Here is a 15491-nt window from a genome sequence, read left to right on the forward strand (position 1 = left end):
CACCTTGATTTATCAAAAGATGGAACAAAACTCGTAGGTATATTCGTGGGAGACGGATTTATCTATTACCGTAAACTTTTCTGTGTGATACAGATTTGTTTATTAAAGTCTTCGACTTTGGGTCGTAGCAACTCTTAGTTGTGGGTGAGATCAGCTAAGGGAATCAAGTACGTAGCATCCTGTTGGGATCAGAGACGTAGGAGCATAACTGTACCTTGGATCAATGTGAGATTGATTGGGGTTCAACTACAGTCCAGACCGAAGTTAGTTTGTAGTATACTAGTGTCTGTAGCGGCTTAATACAATGTGTGTTTAATCTGGACTAGTTCCCGGGATTTTTCTGCATTTGCGGTTTCCTCGTTAACAAAATTCTGGTGTCTGTGTTATTTCTTTTCTGCATTAAATTTTGTTATATAGTTGAAATATCACCGGCTGTGCATTGTTCAATCAATTAGAATATCCGACCTTTTGGTTGTTGATTTAAATTGATTGACACTTGGATATTGGTCTTTGGTACCATCCAAGTTATCTCTCTAGTATTTGATAAAGACTCGCAGATTTCTATTGCTTGAGTATATATCAAATCGAGAAATTAAGATATAAACTCTTTGATATACTTTTTATCTAGATTGAGTCTGACTGTCTAGTTGATTCTCTAGAAAGTGTATTGGAGTTTGTCCATACAGATTGCTAAGAGAAATATTGGGTGTGGTTATGGTACCCCTACTTTTTCAATATTTATTGCTCAAGTCAATTGTAATTCATCATCAGCTGGCTAGATTTTAAGAACAATAATTTTTTGATCGATCATTATGCCCAAACAGAATCCCACCAAAAATTATCTCCCCTTTTATCATAAGATCTTATAGTAATCGATTATTTCATACTGATCATCAATATGTACAAAAATGAAGTGATCAACCATGAGTGAAACAAAAAAAAATCATGGTAAACATGGATGAGAACAATTGCAGCGGTTCCACCGAAGAGGGAAAATGAAACTGCAAGGTTTCTTAGCAAATAAAATTCGAAAGATATAATAAAATATCTTTTAATCAATATCTACAGATGATGATACAAATCCAATGGCCGTTAGATGCGGGTTCATTTTTCCTGTCAAGCGAACGCGCGCGTGACAACACGTTGTTTTGTTTTTTTTTGCATCTTTCCCCACCCTTCAGTTTTTTTGTCTCGTTTGCAAAAAAAAAAATGGAAAAAGACAACGTGATGCTTTCATTCATTTGCCTAACGTTATGCTTCAGAAAGAAAAATAATTATCGAATGTCTTTTTCCTTCTTTTTTGTTGTATCTGGCTTGCCAGTATCTATGGTGAAAACGTGGGGGTACAAAAACCTCACCCAATAATTCGCTGAGAAATCTGTATGAACTAACTCCAATATACTTTTAAGAGAATCAAATAGACAGTCAGACTCAATCTTAATAAAAAGTATATCAAAGAGTTATATCTCAATTTCTCGATCCAATACTTACTCAAGCAAATAGAAATCTGTGATATTTTAATTATACAACAAAATATAATACGAAAAAGAAATAACACAGACACAAGAAGTTTTGTTAACGAGGAACCCGCAAATGCATAAAAACCCCGGGAACTAGTCCAGATTAAACACACATTGTATTAAGCCGCTACAGACACTAGCCTACTACAAACTAACTTCGGTCTGGACTGTAGTTGAACCCCAATCAATCTCATATTTATCCAAGGTACAATTGCGCTCCTTACGTCTCTGATCCCATCGGGATACTAGACACTTGATTCCATTACCTGATCTCACCCACAACTAAGATTTTCTACGACCCAAAGTCGAAAACTTTAATAAACAAATCTGTATCGCACAGAAAAGTCTACAGGAATAGATAAATCTGTCTCCCACAGAAATACTTACGAGTTTTGTTCCGTCTTTTGATAAATCAAGGTGAACATGAACCAACTGATATACCGAACTTATATTCCCGAAGAACAGCCTAGAAATATCAATCACCTCACAATAATCTTAATCGACTAGCGAAACAAGATATTGTGGAATCACAAATGATGAGACGAAGATGTTTGTGACTACTTTTCTATCTTGCCTATCGGAGAAATTAATCTCAAGCCAATCTTACGATTTTACTCAAATACGATAGAAACAACAAGATCAGATCACGCAACTACCAAGAAAATAGTTGGGTCTGGCTTCACAATCCCAATGAAGTCTTCAATTCGTTAACCTACAGGGTCTTGGTAAAAACCTAAGGTTAAAGGAGTGTCGACTCTAGATTATACAACTAGTATCACACATGAGGTGTGGGGATTAGGTTTCCCAGTTGCTAGAGTTCTCCTTTATATAGTCTCCAAATCAAGGTTCGCAATCTAAGTTACCTTGGTAACAAAGCATTCAATATTCACCGTCATATGAAAACCTGATTAGATTCAAGCTAGTATCTTTCAAACTTTAGATCGAACTTAGCTTGTTATATACAAATGAAATGCACGTTCATTTAGGTTTGTGTTACCGTACCTAAACGTGTACACCTAGTTGGTTCAACAGTAGTTAACCAAATGGTCAGCCATATGAGCACTTTCATATCAACCATATTCATCTTCACTATAACTAGTTCAAATGACTCAAAAGAACTAGTTAGAGAGTTGCTCAATTGCTTATATCTCATAGAAGTATACAAGACACAATTGAAGCAAAAACGATTTTGATTCACTTAAATAAATTCATGAACATTATAGCCACGGTTTGCAAATATGCATTCCTTAGTTTATATATGTCTTAGTTCACGAATAAACCGTTTTTAGAAAATAACCCACTCAAGTATGCATACCGGTACGCATACTTAAGTACCCGGATTGAGTTTGTTTTCAGTTCACAAACTCCAGCAGAAATTCACGGGATGTGAACTTCCGACAGTACGCGTACAGGTACGCGGACTTTAGTTCCGGTTATCCTGAGCAGCAAAGTACGCATACTTTGGTTCAAGGATTTTGGACTTACACAAGTATGAGTTCACATACAATGTTTATATCCATTCAAGGTTATACATTCTAAACTCTCATTTCAATCATTGAAACATTCTTAGAGGATGTTAAATAGAGGTTATTCACACACTATTTTTTATCAAAGCGATTTTCAAGATATTGAAATAATTAACATGACTTTCGTCACTTGTAAAGATGAACTTGACCAAAGCGAAAGCTTACCAACACATATTTCGAGAAATAGATAAGCGAGATGAACTCGGCTCGAAATAGTAAATGTGTATAATCGAAGTCTATATAGCAATACGACTTTTATCTCAAGATAGAAGATAAAATAAATAGACTTTTGAGCGATAGATAAGTTCAACTCTCCACATACCTTTTAGTCGATGAAGTTCCACCTGTTCCTTGAGTAGTTCTTCGTCTTTGTATGATTAACGCCGTGGAGTCTAGAGCTCAACTACACTTTCTATCCTAGTCCGAGACTTAGCTATAAGTAGACTAGAAATCAAGACGTATAGTTTTGGCAACTAAACTTGAGAAACAATCTTGAGATAGCAACGCTTGCGATTTCGACCGAGCAATGCTCTAACAATCTCCCCCTTTTTTTAGTGACAAAACTATCAATACATGGAATACAAAATAAATAAACTTTGCAGCTTCTCTTCCACATGCATGATCTCCTTGGTTCTTCAACATTACTTGAAATCTTCGTCACTTCCAAGTACTCCAACGATTCCAAAGATATCCAATGTAGCATCATCGTTGTTGAAGATCCGTAGCCAAAACAATGAGAAAACAAAAGCTCTCAATCATTGTTACACAGTGTCATAGTATTATTACAAACATCAAAGTTCAATTTTATCACAACTTCAACAACAATACTATGGTGTTATATATCACTCCCCCTTAGTCAATACTTCATCTCACATGAAAACCACTCCCCCTTACATAATGATCCGAAAACCATATGTATTTGTAGTGTGAACTACACATTATTTCTCCCCCTTTTGTAATAAAATTGGCAAAGGTACGAAAAATAGTGGGATTCTAATGAAATTTCCATAGAGACACTTCATGACCAAAAGAAAGCACATATCAACTTTTTTAGATGCAATCATATAGCCGAAACTAAATGCATCCATCAAGGAGTTTATAAAGATACAAGATAACCCCTATAATATTCCACAGCAGCACTCCCCACAAATATTTGGAAATTAAGCACAAGTTCAATTAAGAACTCTCCCCCATAAAATGTCATTCCCGAAAGAACAGCGAGAGCGACCTTACTTTCACAATAAAAGAAGGATTTCTTTGGACAACAACAAATTACATAAGAATATGAATTTGTATCCAAAATACTCAATTAAAATAACCACAAGATAACCCATGATTAATTTGATCGGAAATGCTCAACATAAGAGAACTTACGGAGCCACACAGTATATGCATAAAAAAATATGGATCAGGGAAGATCAATAGCGGAATAAACAAAGATTCATTTTATATTTCATCACTATTTGCACAATGACATTCAATAGACTTAATCTTTGTAAACAAAAGCTCATCCTTTCTTCCATCAATATTTGCATAATGACATAAAAGGCTTAACTTTTGTTTGTCAAAAGTTCATTCAATCTTTTATCAATACTTGCATATCCACATATGAAAGACTTAACTTTTGACCACGTATGGGACAGTCATAGTTCACGGACGCAAACACACATATCCCATAACAAATTGTAATATATAAAACCATAAAGATTAATACTGCAAAATTATCTTCCAAACAAACTTTAGAATTTAAACAAATAAATCTAAAAACATTGAAGATGAAAATCGTTGGAAAAAGCTATGTGTAATCGCAATAATGGCTATTCCAATCTCTAGTTATTCTTCTTAAAAACACAAGAATAAAATTCTCATAAGAAGTTTTCCTAGGCAAAATAAAAAAAAACACACAACTCATCTGAAGCATTTCACTTACTTTGAATACTCTTCTCATATTCCCTATATTCATCAAGCTCGTCTTCGATCATATCAATCATGGATTCAAGATTATCCATCTTTCTTCAAGTCTTTTGGAAGAGGATTCAAGTTCACTCTTGAGAGCACGTATTTGTTCTTCTTAGAGGGAAAGAGAACAGTCCAAACATCACTTTCTTTGCTTGAAAGACTTGATGAGGACATGGTTAGAAGAGAAGAATAATGAAATGCTCACATCAATGAGAAATCTTCATCTTAAGAAAGACTGAAGAAAGAAGATAAAATTTCCCAAAAGACATATGACCAAAACCCTAACAGAATTTGGTTATCCCCAAGAAAAAATCTTTACAGGAAAAACCGTTTACATACTTAAAAGGTTCTTGACTAAAACTGAAGATCAACAACAAGAGAAAGAATTAAACTTAAGGAATCAACAGAGAAAATTCATCACAACCCTCTTGAAGATTATGATTCCTGCCCAAGAACGTGACAAACAAGAATCATCTTAAACAGAATTACTGAGTGTAATTTCTCCAATCCTTAACAGGACTGGGTGGTTTCTTATGAAGGGATGAATTATTTGTTATTCCTTGTTTCTGTTTTGCCTTCATGGAGGAAGAGTTATACACATCATTCTTTCGTCCTTTTAGCACTGTTTTGAAAACATTGTTTGTTGATTTTCGCAACCTATGAATGGCTTTGCAAATCTCTTTTGAAGATTTCAAGGTATATTTCCTTTTCATCTTCTGAAAACAAGGTTTAACAAGGGGGAAATATTCTTAACCTTTAGTGCTTACAAATTCAAGATGATCCTGATTTTTACACAGGGAAACCAAACAGTTTGGTACGTCCCTGTGGATTTCCATATCATCCTCTTTAGGTTGATTTGAGATTGACATAGAATCAGGAGCAATTTGTTGATTATGCTTAAAAGAATTAATCGAAGAAGTTCGATGTTTCTTATTAAGATCACAATTACGAGCCATAGCAATCTCTTGTCTTAAAACAAACAGTTGACATTCCAGATCTTCAATCTTTTTAATCAAGGTTTCCTTTTCCAGTTGAAACACTTCTGGAGAAGTAAGATTGTTCATCATGGAATAATCAGGACTATTCGGAGGGCATGTGTGATTATTAGCAAAGAGATTAAGAGAACTTTCACAGATATCATCCTCAGGACAATAGTCTAGAGTAGCCATCCATGCTTTAGTTAACTCACTCGACTCCTTATCAGAATTTATGGAAGAGTCATGGAAACTTCTATAGCACTTGGAACAAGTTTTATTATCATAGATTTTCTGAACTTTTTTGTCCTCTTTTCTGACTGACTGGACTTTCCTTTGAGACTTTCTTTTCTTCTGTCTAAGAGTTTTCTTAAGTTATTGTATAAACAGTGACAGATTTGAATTGAAGAAATTCTCATCCCTTGTATCAATCAATTTAGAACGTCGAGACCTTTTATCAGATGTAGCAACATGGTTGCTTAACAAGTGACGTTATTCTCTTTGACAAAGTTCAATATCGAAAATTTTAAACTTTCCAACCAGAGTATTCCTGGTAAGTTTATCAAGGTTATTTCCTTCAACGATGGCATGTTTCTTAGAATCGTATCTGGATGGCAGAGATCTGAGAATCTTCATCACAATGTCCTTTTCAAGAATAGTCTTATCCAATGCAAGGAATGCATTAACAATTTCAGAAACTTTGTGATTAAACTCATCAAATGATTCTTCATCTGCCATATGAAGGTTTTCCCAAACAGAATTTAGGTTTTGAAGCCTGGCTTCTTTTTCACAGGTATTCTCTTCAAATACAGGTTTCTAAGAGATACCAGGCTTCTTTAGACTTCGTGCACGTAGTCACATGATGCCTAAGGTCTGGGGTAATGGCATGTATGATAGCATTTAAGCCATCAGAATTTTGCTTTGCAGCAAGGATTTCTTCTGGATTATATGCACCAATATCCTTAGGTCTAGAGCACATCGCCTACTGTATCAACCGGAGGAGTATAGCCATTAACAAACCGTACCCATGTTTGAAAAACGAGCTTGAAGCAAAGCACGCATAGAAATTTTCCACCATAAGTAGTTTGAGCCATCAAATACTAGCGGTACATTTATGGAGATAGAATTTCTGTCCATAGAGTCAGATCGCTACAAACACAGACTTACAAGGTCTTTAAACGTGTTTGCCTGCTCCGATACCAATTGAAAAAGTTGGAGTACAACAACCTCACCCAATAATTCGCTTAGCAATCTGTATGGACTAACTCCAATATACTTTTAAGAGAATCAACTAGACAGTCAGAATGAATCTTAATAAAAAGTATATCAAAGATTTATATCTCAATTTTCTCGATTCAATACTTACTCAAGCAAATAGAAATATGCGAGTCTAATTGAATACAAGAGAAATTAACTTGAATGGTACCAAAGACCAATGTTCAAGGATCAATCAATTTCAATCAACAACCAAAGGTCAGATTTCCCAATTGATCGATTCAACGCACAACCTGTGATATTTCAATTATATAACAAAATATAATGCAGAAAAGAAATAACACAGATACCAAGAGTATTGTTAACGAGGAAACCGCAAATGCAGAAAAACCCCGGGACCCAGTCCAGATTGAACACACATTGTATTAAGCCGCTACAAACACTAGCCTACTACAAACTAACTTCAGTCTGGACTGTAGTTGAACCCCAATCAATCTCACACTGATCCAAGGTACAGTTGCGCTCCTTATGTCTCTGATCCCAGCAAGATACTACGCACTTGATTCCCTTTGCTGATCTGACCCACAACTAAGAGTTGCTACGACCCAAAGTCGAAGACTTTAATAAACAAATCTGTATCCCACAGAAAAGTCTACAGGAATAGATAAATCTGTCTCTCACTGAAATACCTACGAGTTTTGTTCCGTCTTTTGATAAATTAATGTGAACAAGATCCAATTGATATACCGGACTTATATTCCCGAAGAACAACCTAGAAATATCAATCACCTCACAATAATTTTAATCGACTAGCGAAACAAGATATTGTGGAATCACAAACGATGAGACGAAGATGTTTGTGACTACTTTTCTATCTTGTATATCGAAGAAATTAATCTCAATCCAATCTTACGATTGTACTCAAATACGATAGAAACAGCAAGATCAGATCACGCAACTACCAAGAAAATAGTTGGGTCTGGCTTCACAATCCCAATGAAGTCTTCAAGTCGTTAACCTACAGGGTCTCGGTAGAAACCTAAGGTTAAAGGAGAATCGACTCTAGCTTATACAACTAGTATCACACATGAGGTGTGGGATTAGGTTTGCCAGTTGCTAGACTTCTCCTTTATATAGTCTCCAAATCAGGGTTTGCAATCTAAGTTACCTTGGTAACAAAGCATTCAGTATTCACCGTTAGATGAAAACCTGATTAGATTCAAGCTAATATCTTTCAACCGTTAGATCTAACTTAGCTTGTTATACACAAATGAAGTGCACGTTCATTTAGGTTTGTGTGACCGTACCTAAACGTGTACACCTAGTTGGTTCAACAGTAGTTAACCAAATGGTTAGCCATATAAGTACTTTCATATCAACCATATTCATCTTCACCATAACTAGTTCAAATGACTCAAAAGAACTCGTTAGAGAGTTGTTCAATTGCTTAGATCTCATAGAAGTATACAAGACACAATCGAAGCAAAAACGATTTTGATTCACTCGAAACGATTCATGAACATTATAGCCACGGTTTGCAAATATGCATTCCTTAGTTTATATATGTCTTAGTTCACGAATAAACCGTATTTAGAAAATAACCCACTCAAGTATGTATACCGGTACGCATACTTAAGTACCCGGATTGAGTTTGTTTTCAGTTCACAAACTCCAGCAGAAATTCACGGGACGTGAACTTCCGACAGTACGCGTACAGGTACGCGGACTTTAGTTCCGGTTATCTTGAGCAGCAAAGTACGCATACTTTGGTTCAAGGATTTTGGACTTACACAAGTATGAGTTCACATACAATGTTTATATCCATTCAAGGTTATATATTCTAAACTCTCATTTCAATCATTGAAACATTCTTAGAGGATGTTAAATAGAGGTTATTCACACACTATTTTTCAGCAAAGCGATTTTTAAGATATTGCAATAATCAACATGACTTTCGTCACTTGTAAAGATGAACTTGGCCAAAGAGAAAGCTTACCAACACATATTTCGAGAAATAGATTAGCGAGATGAACTCGGATCGAAATAGCAAATGTGTATAATCGAAGTCTATATAGCAATACGACTTTTGTTTCAAGATAGGAGATAGAGTAGATAGACTTTTGAGTGATAGATAAGTTCAAATCTCCACATACCTTTTATTCGATGAAGTTCCACCAGTTCCTTGAGTAGTTCTTCGCCTTTGTATGATGAACGTCGTGGAGTCTAGAGCTCAACTACACTTTCTATCCTAGTCCAAGACTTAGCTATAAGTAGACTAGAAATCAAGACTTATATTTTTGGCAACTAAACTTGACAAACAAGCTTGAGATAGCAACGCTTGCGATTTCGACCGAGCAATGCTCTAACATATGGTATATGTTTATGCGAGATTGGTCTAGGTTTGTACGGTGGGTTGGAAACCTCAGTAGTTGAAACTTCCATCGTTATCTTCTCAGGGTTTATGTTAACTTTTCCTTTCACTGGATCTAGTTTTAATACATTCGCCTTTGTTGTTATGGTTTTCACTGCTCTACTAGCTATGTTGTAGTGTTATATACTCTTTTTAATTTTGGTAATAACATAGCATTTAATAGGGGTAGTTTTAAGCGACTCTAGGGGAGTGACCTTCCCACGTGAGTGATAACAATTTAGTTAGTTTTTTATAATATATGCATGCTTCAAAAAAAACAGGGATAGTTTTGTACACTCCTCCAGTCTTATTAATATCTAGATTTGTCAAAGCGGACTAATATTTTAGGATGGAAGGAGTAAAATGTTTTAGAAAGTGAAGCGATTGTGACCTTACAGAGCCGTAAAAAAAGACGCATAGGCAAATTACAATGCAAGGTGGAATGTTGTAGCAATATGGTAGGGCGTTAAGAAAACGACACTCTTAACTCTATCTACAAAGGCTTCTCGTGATAAAAATTTCATGCCATATTCGTAGTTCATGTCTATCTAACAACAATGACGCCAGTTTTTTTTATCAAACATCATGCGGTTTTTAAACAAAAATGACCATAGTTTATTTTATTACATAATATAGTTAGTAGATAAGAGGACCAACCCGGCTAATTGAGTCCTCTATGTAAGTCCCTCAAACTCTACCAGTATGTTTGGATACATATCAATATCAAGAAGTAATATTTTGCTTGTAGAAGTCAAAAACCAAGAAGTTATAGAAAACTTCAAAACGACTTTTAAAAGCAAAAAATTAACTTGTTATAAAGCAAATATATGTTATTTCTGACTTCTGCTTCTAGAGAAGCATGAACAATTCTGTTTGTGGTGCCCAAATGTATTATATGAAATCTAATTTATTGTCAAGGCAAGACCTACTTGAACTAAATTACCATGTAAGATTAATTTTTAAATTAACTAAAACGGAAATTACAAATACTGCTAATAAGGGTATTATTTCCTTGGGTATCAAAATACATATAAAACAAAACATTCTTTATCTGTGGATTAGAATATCCTCGTGCATATTGGTACCCATGTTAACACTTGATAATGAATTTTACCTAGTTAATTATAGCAGTTTGCATGGAAAGGATATATACAGAGTCTGGGGTTCATTTGGCTTGGGAGAAACTTCTCAGGAAGCTACAGATGTGGATGTGTTTTCCTTGTAGGAAATGGTTTTCATGGAGGAGGCCATGCCGTGACCACCCAGGTGGAGTATTACCAGGTCCTTCAAATGGAAGAGGTGCAGATTTATTGATCTATGGCGTAGATAAGCCGCTTCAACATCTCCCAGTTGATATCCCACCAACTATGCCCACAAGAGGCGATGATGATTCTGAGGGTCTTAATTTAGGTATGCTTAATCTGATTTTTCAGAAACAAATAACCACTATTTCTAGCATTCCACCACAATGTCGCTTAGATTTTTAAAGAACCTTAAAATCTACCCTTGAGAAAGTGGTGGCTAACCCCAGCAACATATCTTCATGGGTTCAACTGCTCCTTCTACCCATCTGCACCCTAAATATGTACATACCAAAAAGTTCACGGGAAGAGAGATCTAGCAACAGAAAGCGACTACAAACTGCAGCCATTAATCAAGCCTTGGTCACTTGGAAAGAGCCAAATGGATGTAACCTTTTAATACAACGGCTATTGGAGGTTCACAAGGAGGATCAACTTAACAGGCAACAACATGCTAAAAAGAAACCAAAAACTAATGTTGAAGCTTGTAGGAAGAAACTCAGCTACGGGCAATATTCAGCGGCCATCAGAATTTTGTCTTCCACTGGTGTTGCACCATATAACGAAGATACTTTACACGAGTTGCAGCAGAAACACCCATATTCTCCTCCTCCTTCGATACCTTCTGAAAACATTGTGTCTGCACCAGTTTCTGTTGACAATAGAGTTGTCTTAACTGCAATTAAAGGCTTCCCAAAAGGCACCTCATGTGGCAGAGATGGCCTTAGAGACCAACATATGTTGGACGCCTTAAGTGGACCTGCTGCTGTTGTGTCTGAAGAATTATTATCAGCCATCGCAAGTGTAGTTAACTTGTGGTTATCTGGTCAGTGTCCTGCAGCCTTAGGGGAATACATAGCAAGTGCTCCTCTTACGCCGTTACTCAAGCCTGATGGTGGCTTGAGACCAATAGTTGTAGGGATAATATGAAGACGACTGTGTTCAAAACTAGTTGCCAGTGATGTATGTACGGAAAAGGCCAGTTACTTGGGTGACCACCAATTTGGAGTAGGAATTCCGTGTGGAGGTGAAAGTATACTGCATTCTTCCAACCGATTGCTTGAGTTGAAAGGTACACATAATAACCTTACTATGTTGCTCATTGATTTTACAAACGCGTTTAACTTAGTTGATAGAACTACCCTAATTAGAGAAGCAAGAGACAAATGCCCTAGCATATCCAGGTGGGTCGAATTCTGTTACGCTAAGCCTGAAAAACTATACTACAATGAGTCTGTTCTATCCTCAACTCAGGGTGTCCAACAAGGTGACCCACTTGGCCCTTTGTTGTTCGCATTAGCACTTCATCCACTTGTCTTCCAAATTGCTTCTCAATGTTCACTAGATCTTCACGCCTGGTATCTTGATGATGGCACCATCGTTGGTGACACAATGGAGGTTTCAAAAGCACTTAGTATTATTCAACGTGAAGGTGCTTCCAGAGGATTACATTTAAACATAAAGAAGACTGAAATTTTCTGGCCTTCTACAGACCCTAGAAGCCTTGAACTAGATGTATTTCCTGCTAATATAAGTAGTCCATCCAAAGGCGTTAAACTATTAGGAGGTCCAATCAGTTTGGACACTCAATTTTGTAGTGACATGGTGATGAATAGGGCAGACAAAACTATAAGTCTTATGGACAATGTTAAGAAGCTGAAAGATCCACATAGTGAGCTCTTACTTCTGCGCAGATGCACTGGTGTTTCAAGGCTATATTTCACCCTACGAACTACAAATCCTCAGGACATCCAAGCGGCAACAAGCCACTTTGATCAACATTTGATGAAGTATCTACGTCTTCTGATCACCGGGGATGCCGCTGGCTTCGGTCCTCTTCAACAGAGACTTACAACTCTACTTATGAAAGATGAGGGCTTTGATGTATACACAAAGGCCGATACAGGCCATTATTGCTATCTTGCTTCATACATTCAGACTCAAAGCTTGCAGCACACTATTCTACAGTCCATTGATACGACAGTACCAGGTCCTAACTTTCAGTTTGCACTTCACAATTTCATGCAGACTTGTGGCCTCACTCCTTCAACCTTTAATGTCAATAACACTGCCCCTCATCCTATGAAAACACTGGCAGTACATTATTTTGATGTTATTAAGAGGGAGTTACCCACTAAATTTTGTATGTCAGACAGGGAAGCAGTCTTATGGCAAAGCAACAGGACCGAGCATGCTATGGATTATTTGAAGACAATACCAATTGCTGGGCTAAATCAAACAATGGGACCAAGACAATTTCGTGTTGTACCTCAATACAGATTGGGTATACCTCTATTCCATGTTGGAAGTTTGTGCACAATCTGTAAACGGCCCATGGATATATTTGGAGACCACGTTGTCCACTGTGCCAGCGAAGTTGGGGTTAAATTCCGCCATGATTTTGTACGGGACGTGTTGATGGATATCTGCTACAAAGCAGGAGTCGCAGCCAGGAAAGAAGCACCACTGGCATTATTGTCAGATCAGCATACCCCTTTGAAACCCGCAGATATACTTATACACAGTTGGGAGGATGGCCGAGATACATGTTTTGACGTCACAGGAGTCTCACCCTTTACCGGAAATGATATTCGAAGCTTCACTCCAGGCCATGCCATTTCTGCAGCTGTTACTCGCAAAAATAGTAAATACCTCGCACAATGCGTATCACATGGTTTTGAGTTTAGAGTACTGGCTTTTACTACATTGGGCGAGTTGGGTGACGATATGATTGTCTTCTTGCAGCGTTTGAAGAATTGCCTTGGTAGTCATGATGTGCATAGCAAAATAGGTAGTTTTCTTTTTCAAAGGATAGGGTTGGCTATCCAAAAAGGAGTCGGAGCACAACTTGTTGCCCGACTACCAACCGAATTTGTGTAAAATTTTCCATAATAATATTAATAAAGTTTTTATTATGAAAATTATAATTTTATTAAAATGCCCTCAAAATGGAGTCATTTTCTCAAACAGTGGGGATACACATAGCAGGTGTTACTGGAATATAGTGCGATAAAGTTGCCTAATGATGATCCTAGTTATTTGAGTTCGAAACTCCTGGTATTGGGGGCTTGGGGTTTGCTGATATTTCCTTAAAAATGTTTAACAAAGACGATGAATGAACAAGATTAGTTACATTTACCAAGATTCCAACACAAATCCAGCGGCATCTATTCATGTTGTTTGATCCTCAAAATATTTAATATTACAGAACAAACCGAGCATTTTTTTGAGGAGATATTTCCTCAAAAAAATTAACAAAGACAATGAGTAAACAAGATTACAAAACAAATCGAGCACCATCTTTTCATGTCTTTTCTGATTCATACCATCTTTACATGTCTCACCAAACAACGCTACCAAACCAACATTAGGACATCTTAAAAGGCTCTTAAAATCCACCCCAACTTCCCTGCCCAAACAATCAGATCTCCTGATCCTCACAATCCGAACCACCAAATCTCCCATCAACAGAACACTATCTTCAAACGGAGATGAGTATCTATTCTTACATGCTTCTTTTACTGCTACTCACAGTCACAGTCCCTTCATCAAAAAGCAAACCAGATAGTATCGACCAAGCAGAGCTACAGTCAGCCATCCGCGACATGAGATCGAAATACTACTACGGATTCGTTATGCTATTAGAAATGTTGCTCAACTCCCCAAATTATACTGCTTTACAAGGCCCTGACGTAACGTTCCTCATGCCGGACGATGAAGAACTTTCAGTACTATCTATATCTCCCGACGGACTAACAGATTTCATGCTCAACCATTCGATCCCAAGATGTATGAACTACGAAGATTTTGCACACATGCCTGCGGGAACCATGATTCCAACAAATTTACCGAGAAACATGCTCAGAATTATTACAGATAGAAGTGCACATGTGTTTGTCAATCAGGCACGAATTGTAGCTCCAGATTTGTGCTCAGCTGGTACGATCAAGTGTCACGGACTCAATAGGATTCTATCCGACATAAGAAGCATTAAGAAGCCAATAAGGAAGCTGCCAGTGCCTCAAGAAAATACTACCAAAACTTCAGCACCAGGTAGTCCTCCCGGCAGAGTTGATGATGATGATGACGACCAAGATTAAACTCCTACTGGAGTTGATCTACATGATACTCTTTTAGATTGGTACCAGGGTTAAGATACCTATTCTGCGTTTCTAAGTTTCAAATTCTCACTGAATAAATGTAGTTCATATTATCCGTCCAAACAGATAATTTTTCAATTATGAATAGACTTTGTTGCCTATGGTGTATGCTTAACCAATGCCCATATCTAATGCAGAAAAAGAAACACGAATACGTAACTTAATCAGGCACAAAAGCCGTAGCTCCAAACTTAAGGCCAGTCCTACTTGATAAATTTATGCCATGGACTAAATTTAGTTCTCCCAACATAGACCAGAATTGAAAGCATTTTTGTGTGATTTATATGGTGTTATTAAGATTGGTATACCAGAGTAAGTAGCCTAAGTGTTGGTTGTTCGAAACTATTAATAAGCAAATGAAGCCAATATGCACAAATATCCAACAGAAGCAATTCTCAACATAAACTGCTTTTAACAGGAGCAAAA

General features: G+C 36.8%; 1 protein-coding gene across 1 annotated transcript; it reads left to right on the forward strand.

The window, feature by feature from the left end:
* Window positions 1-14061: 14061 nt before the first annotated feature.
* LOC113336641 lies at window positions 14062-15202 on the forward strand. The gene has a single exon (XM_026582288.1). It carries the CDS (start codon window positions 14397-14399, stop codon window positions 15003-15005), a length of 609 nt encoding a protein of 202 aa, XP_026438073.1. The 5' UTR covers window positions 14062-14396; the 3' UTR covers window positions 15006-15202.
* Window positions 15203-15491: the final 289 nt, after the last annotated feature.

This window comes from Papaver somniferum, unplaced genomic scaffold (assembly GCF_003573695.1).
Source record: "Papaver somniferum cultivar HN1 unplaced genomic scaffold, ASM357369v1 unplaced-scaffold_154, whole genome shotgun sequence".
In the NCBI taxonomy this organism is placed as follows: domain Eukaryota; kingdom Viridiplantae; phylum Streptophyta; class Magnoliopsida; order Ranunculales; family Papaveraceae; genus Papaver; species Papaver somniferum.

Excerpts from the sequence above, each read along its gene's own strand:
- LOC113336641 (XM_026582288.1), top strand. The coding sequence starts at position 14,397 with ATGAGTATCTATTCTTACATGCTTCTTTTACTGCTACTCACAGTCACA.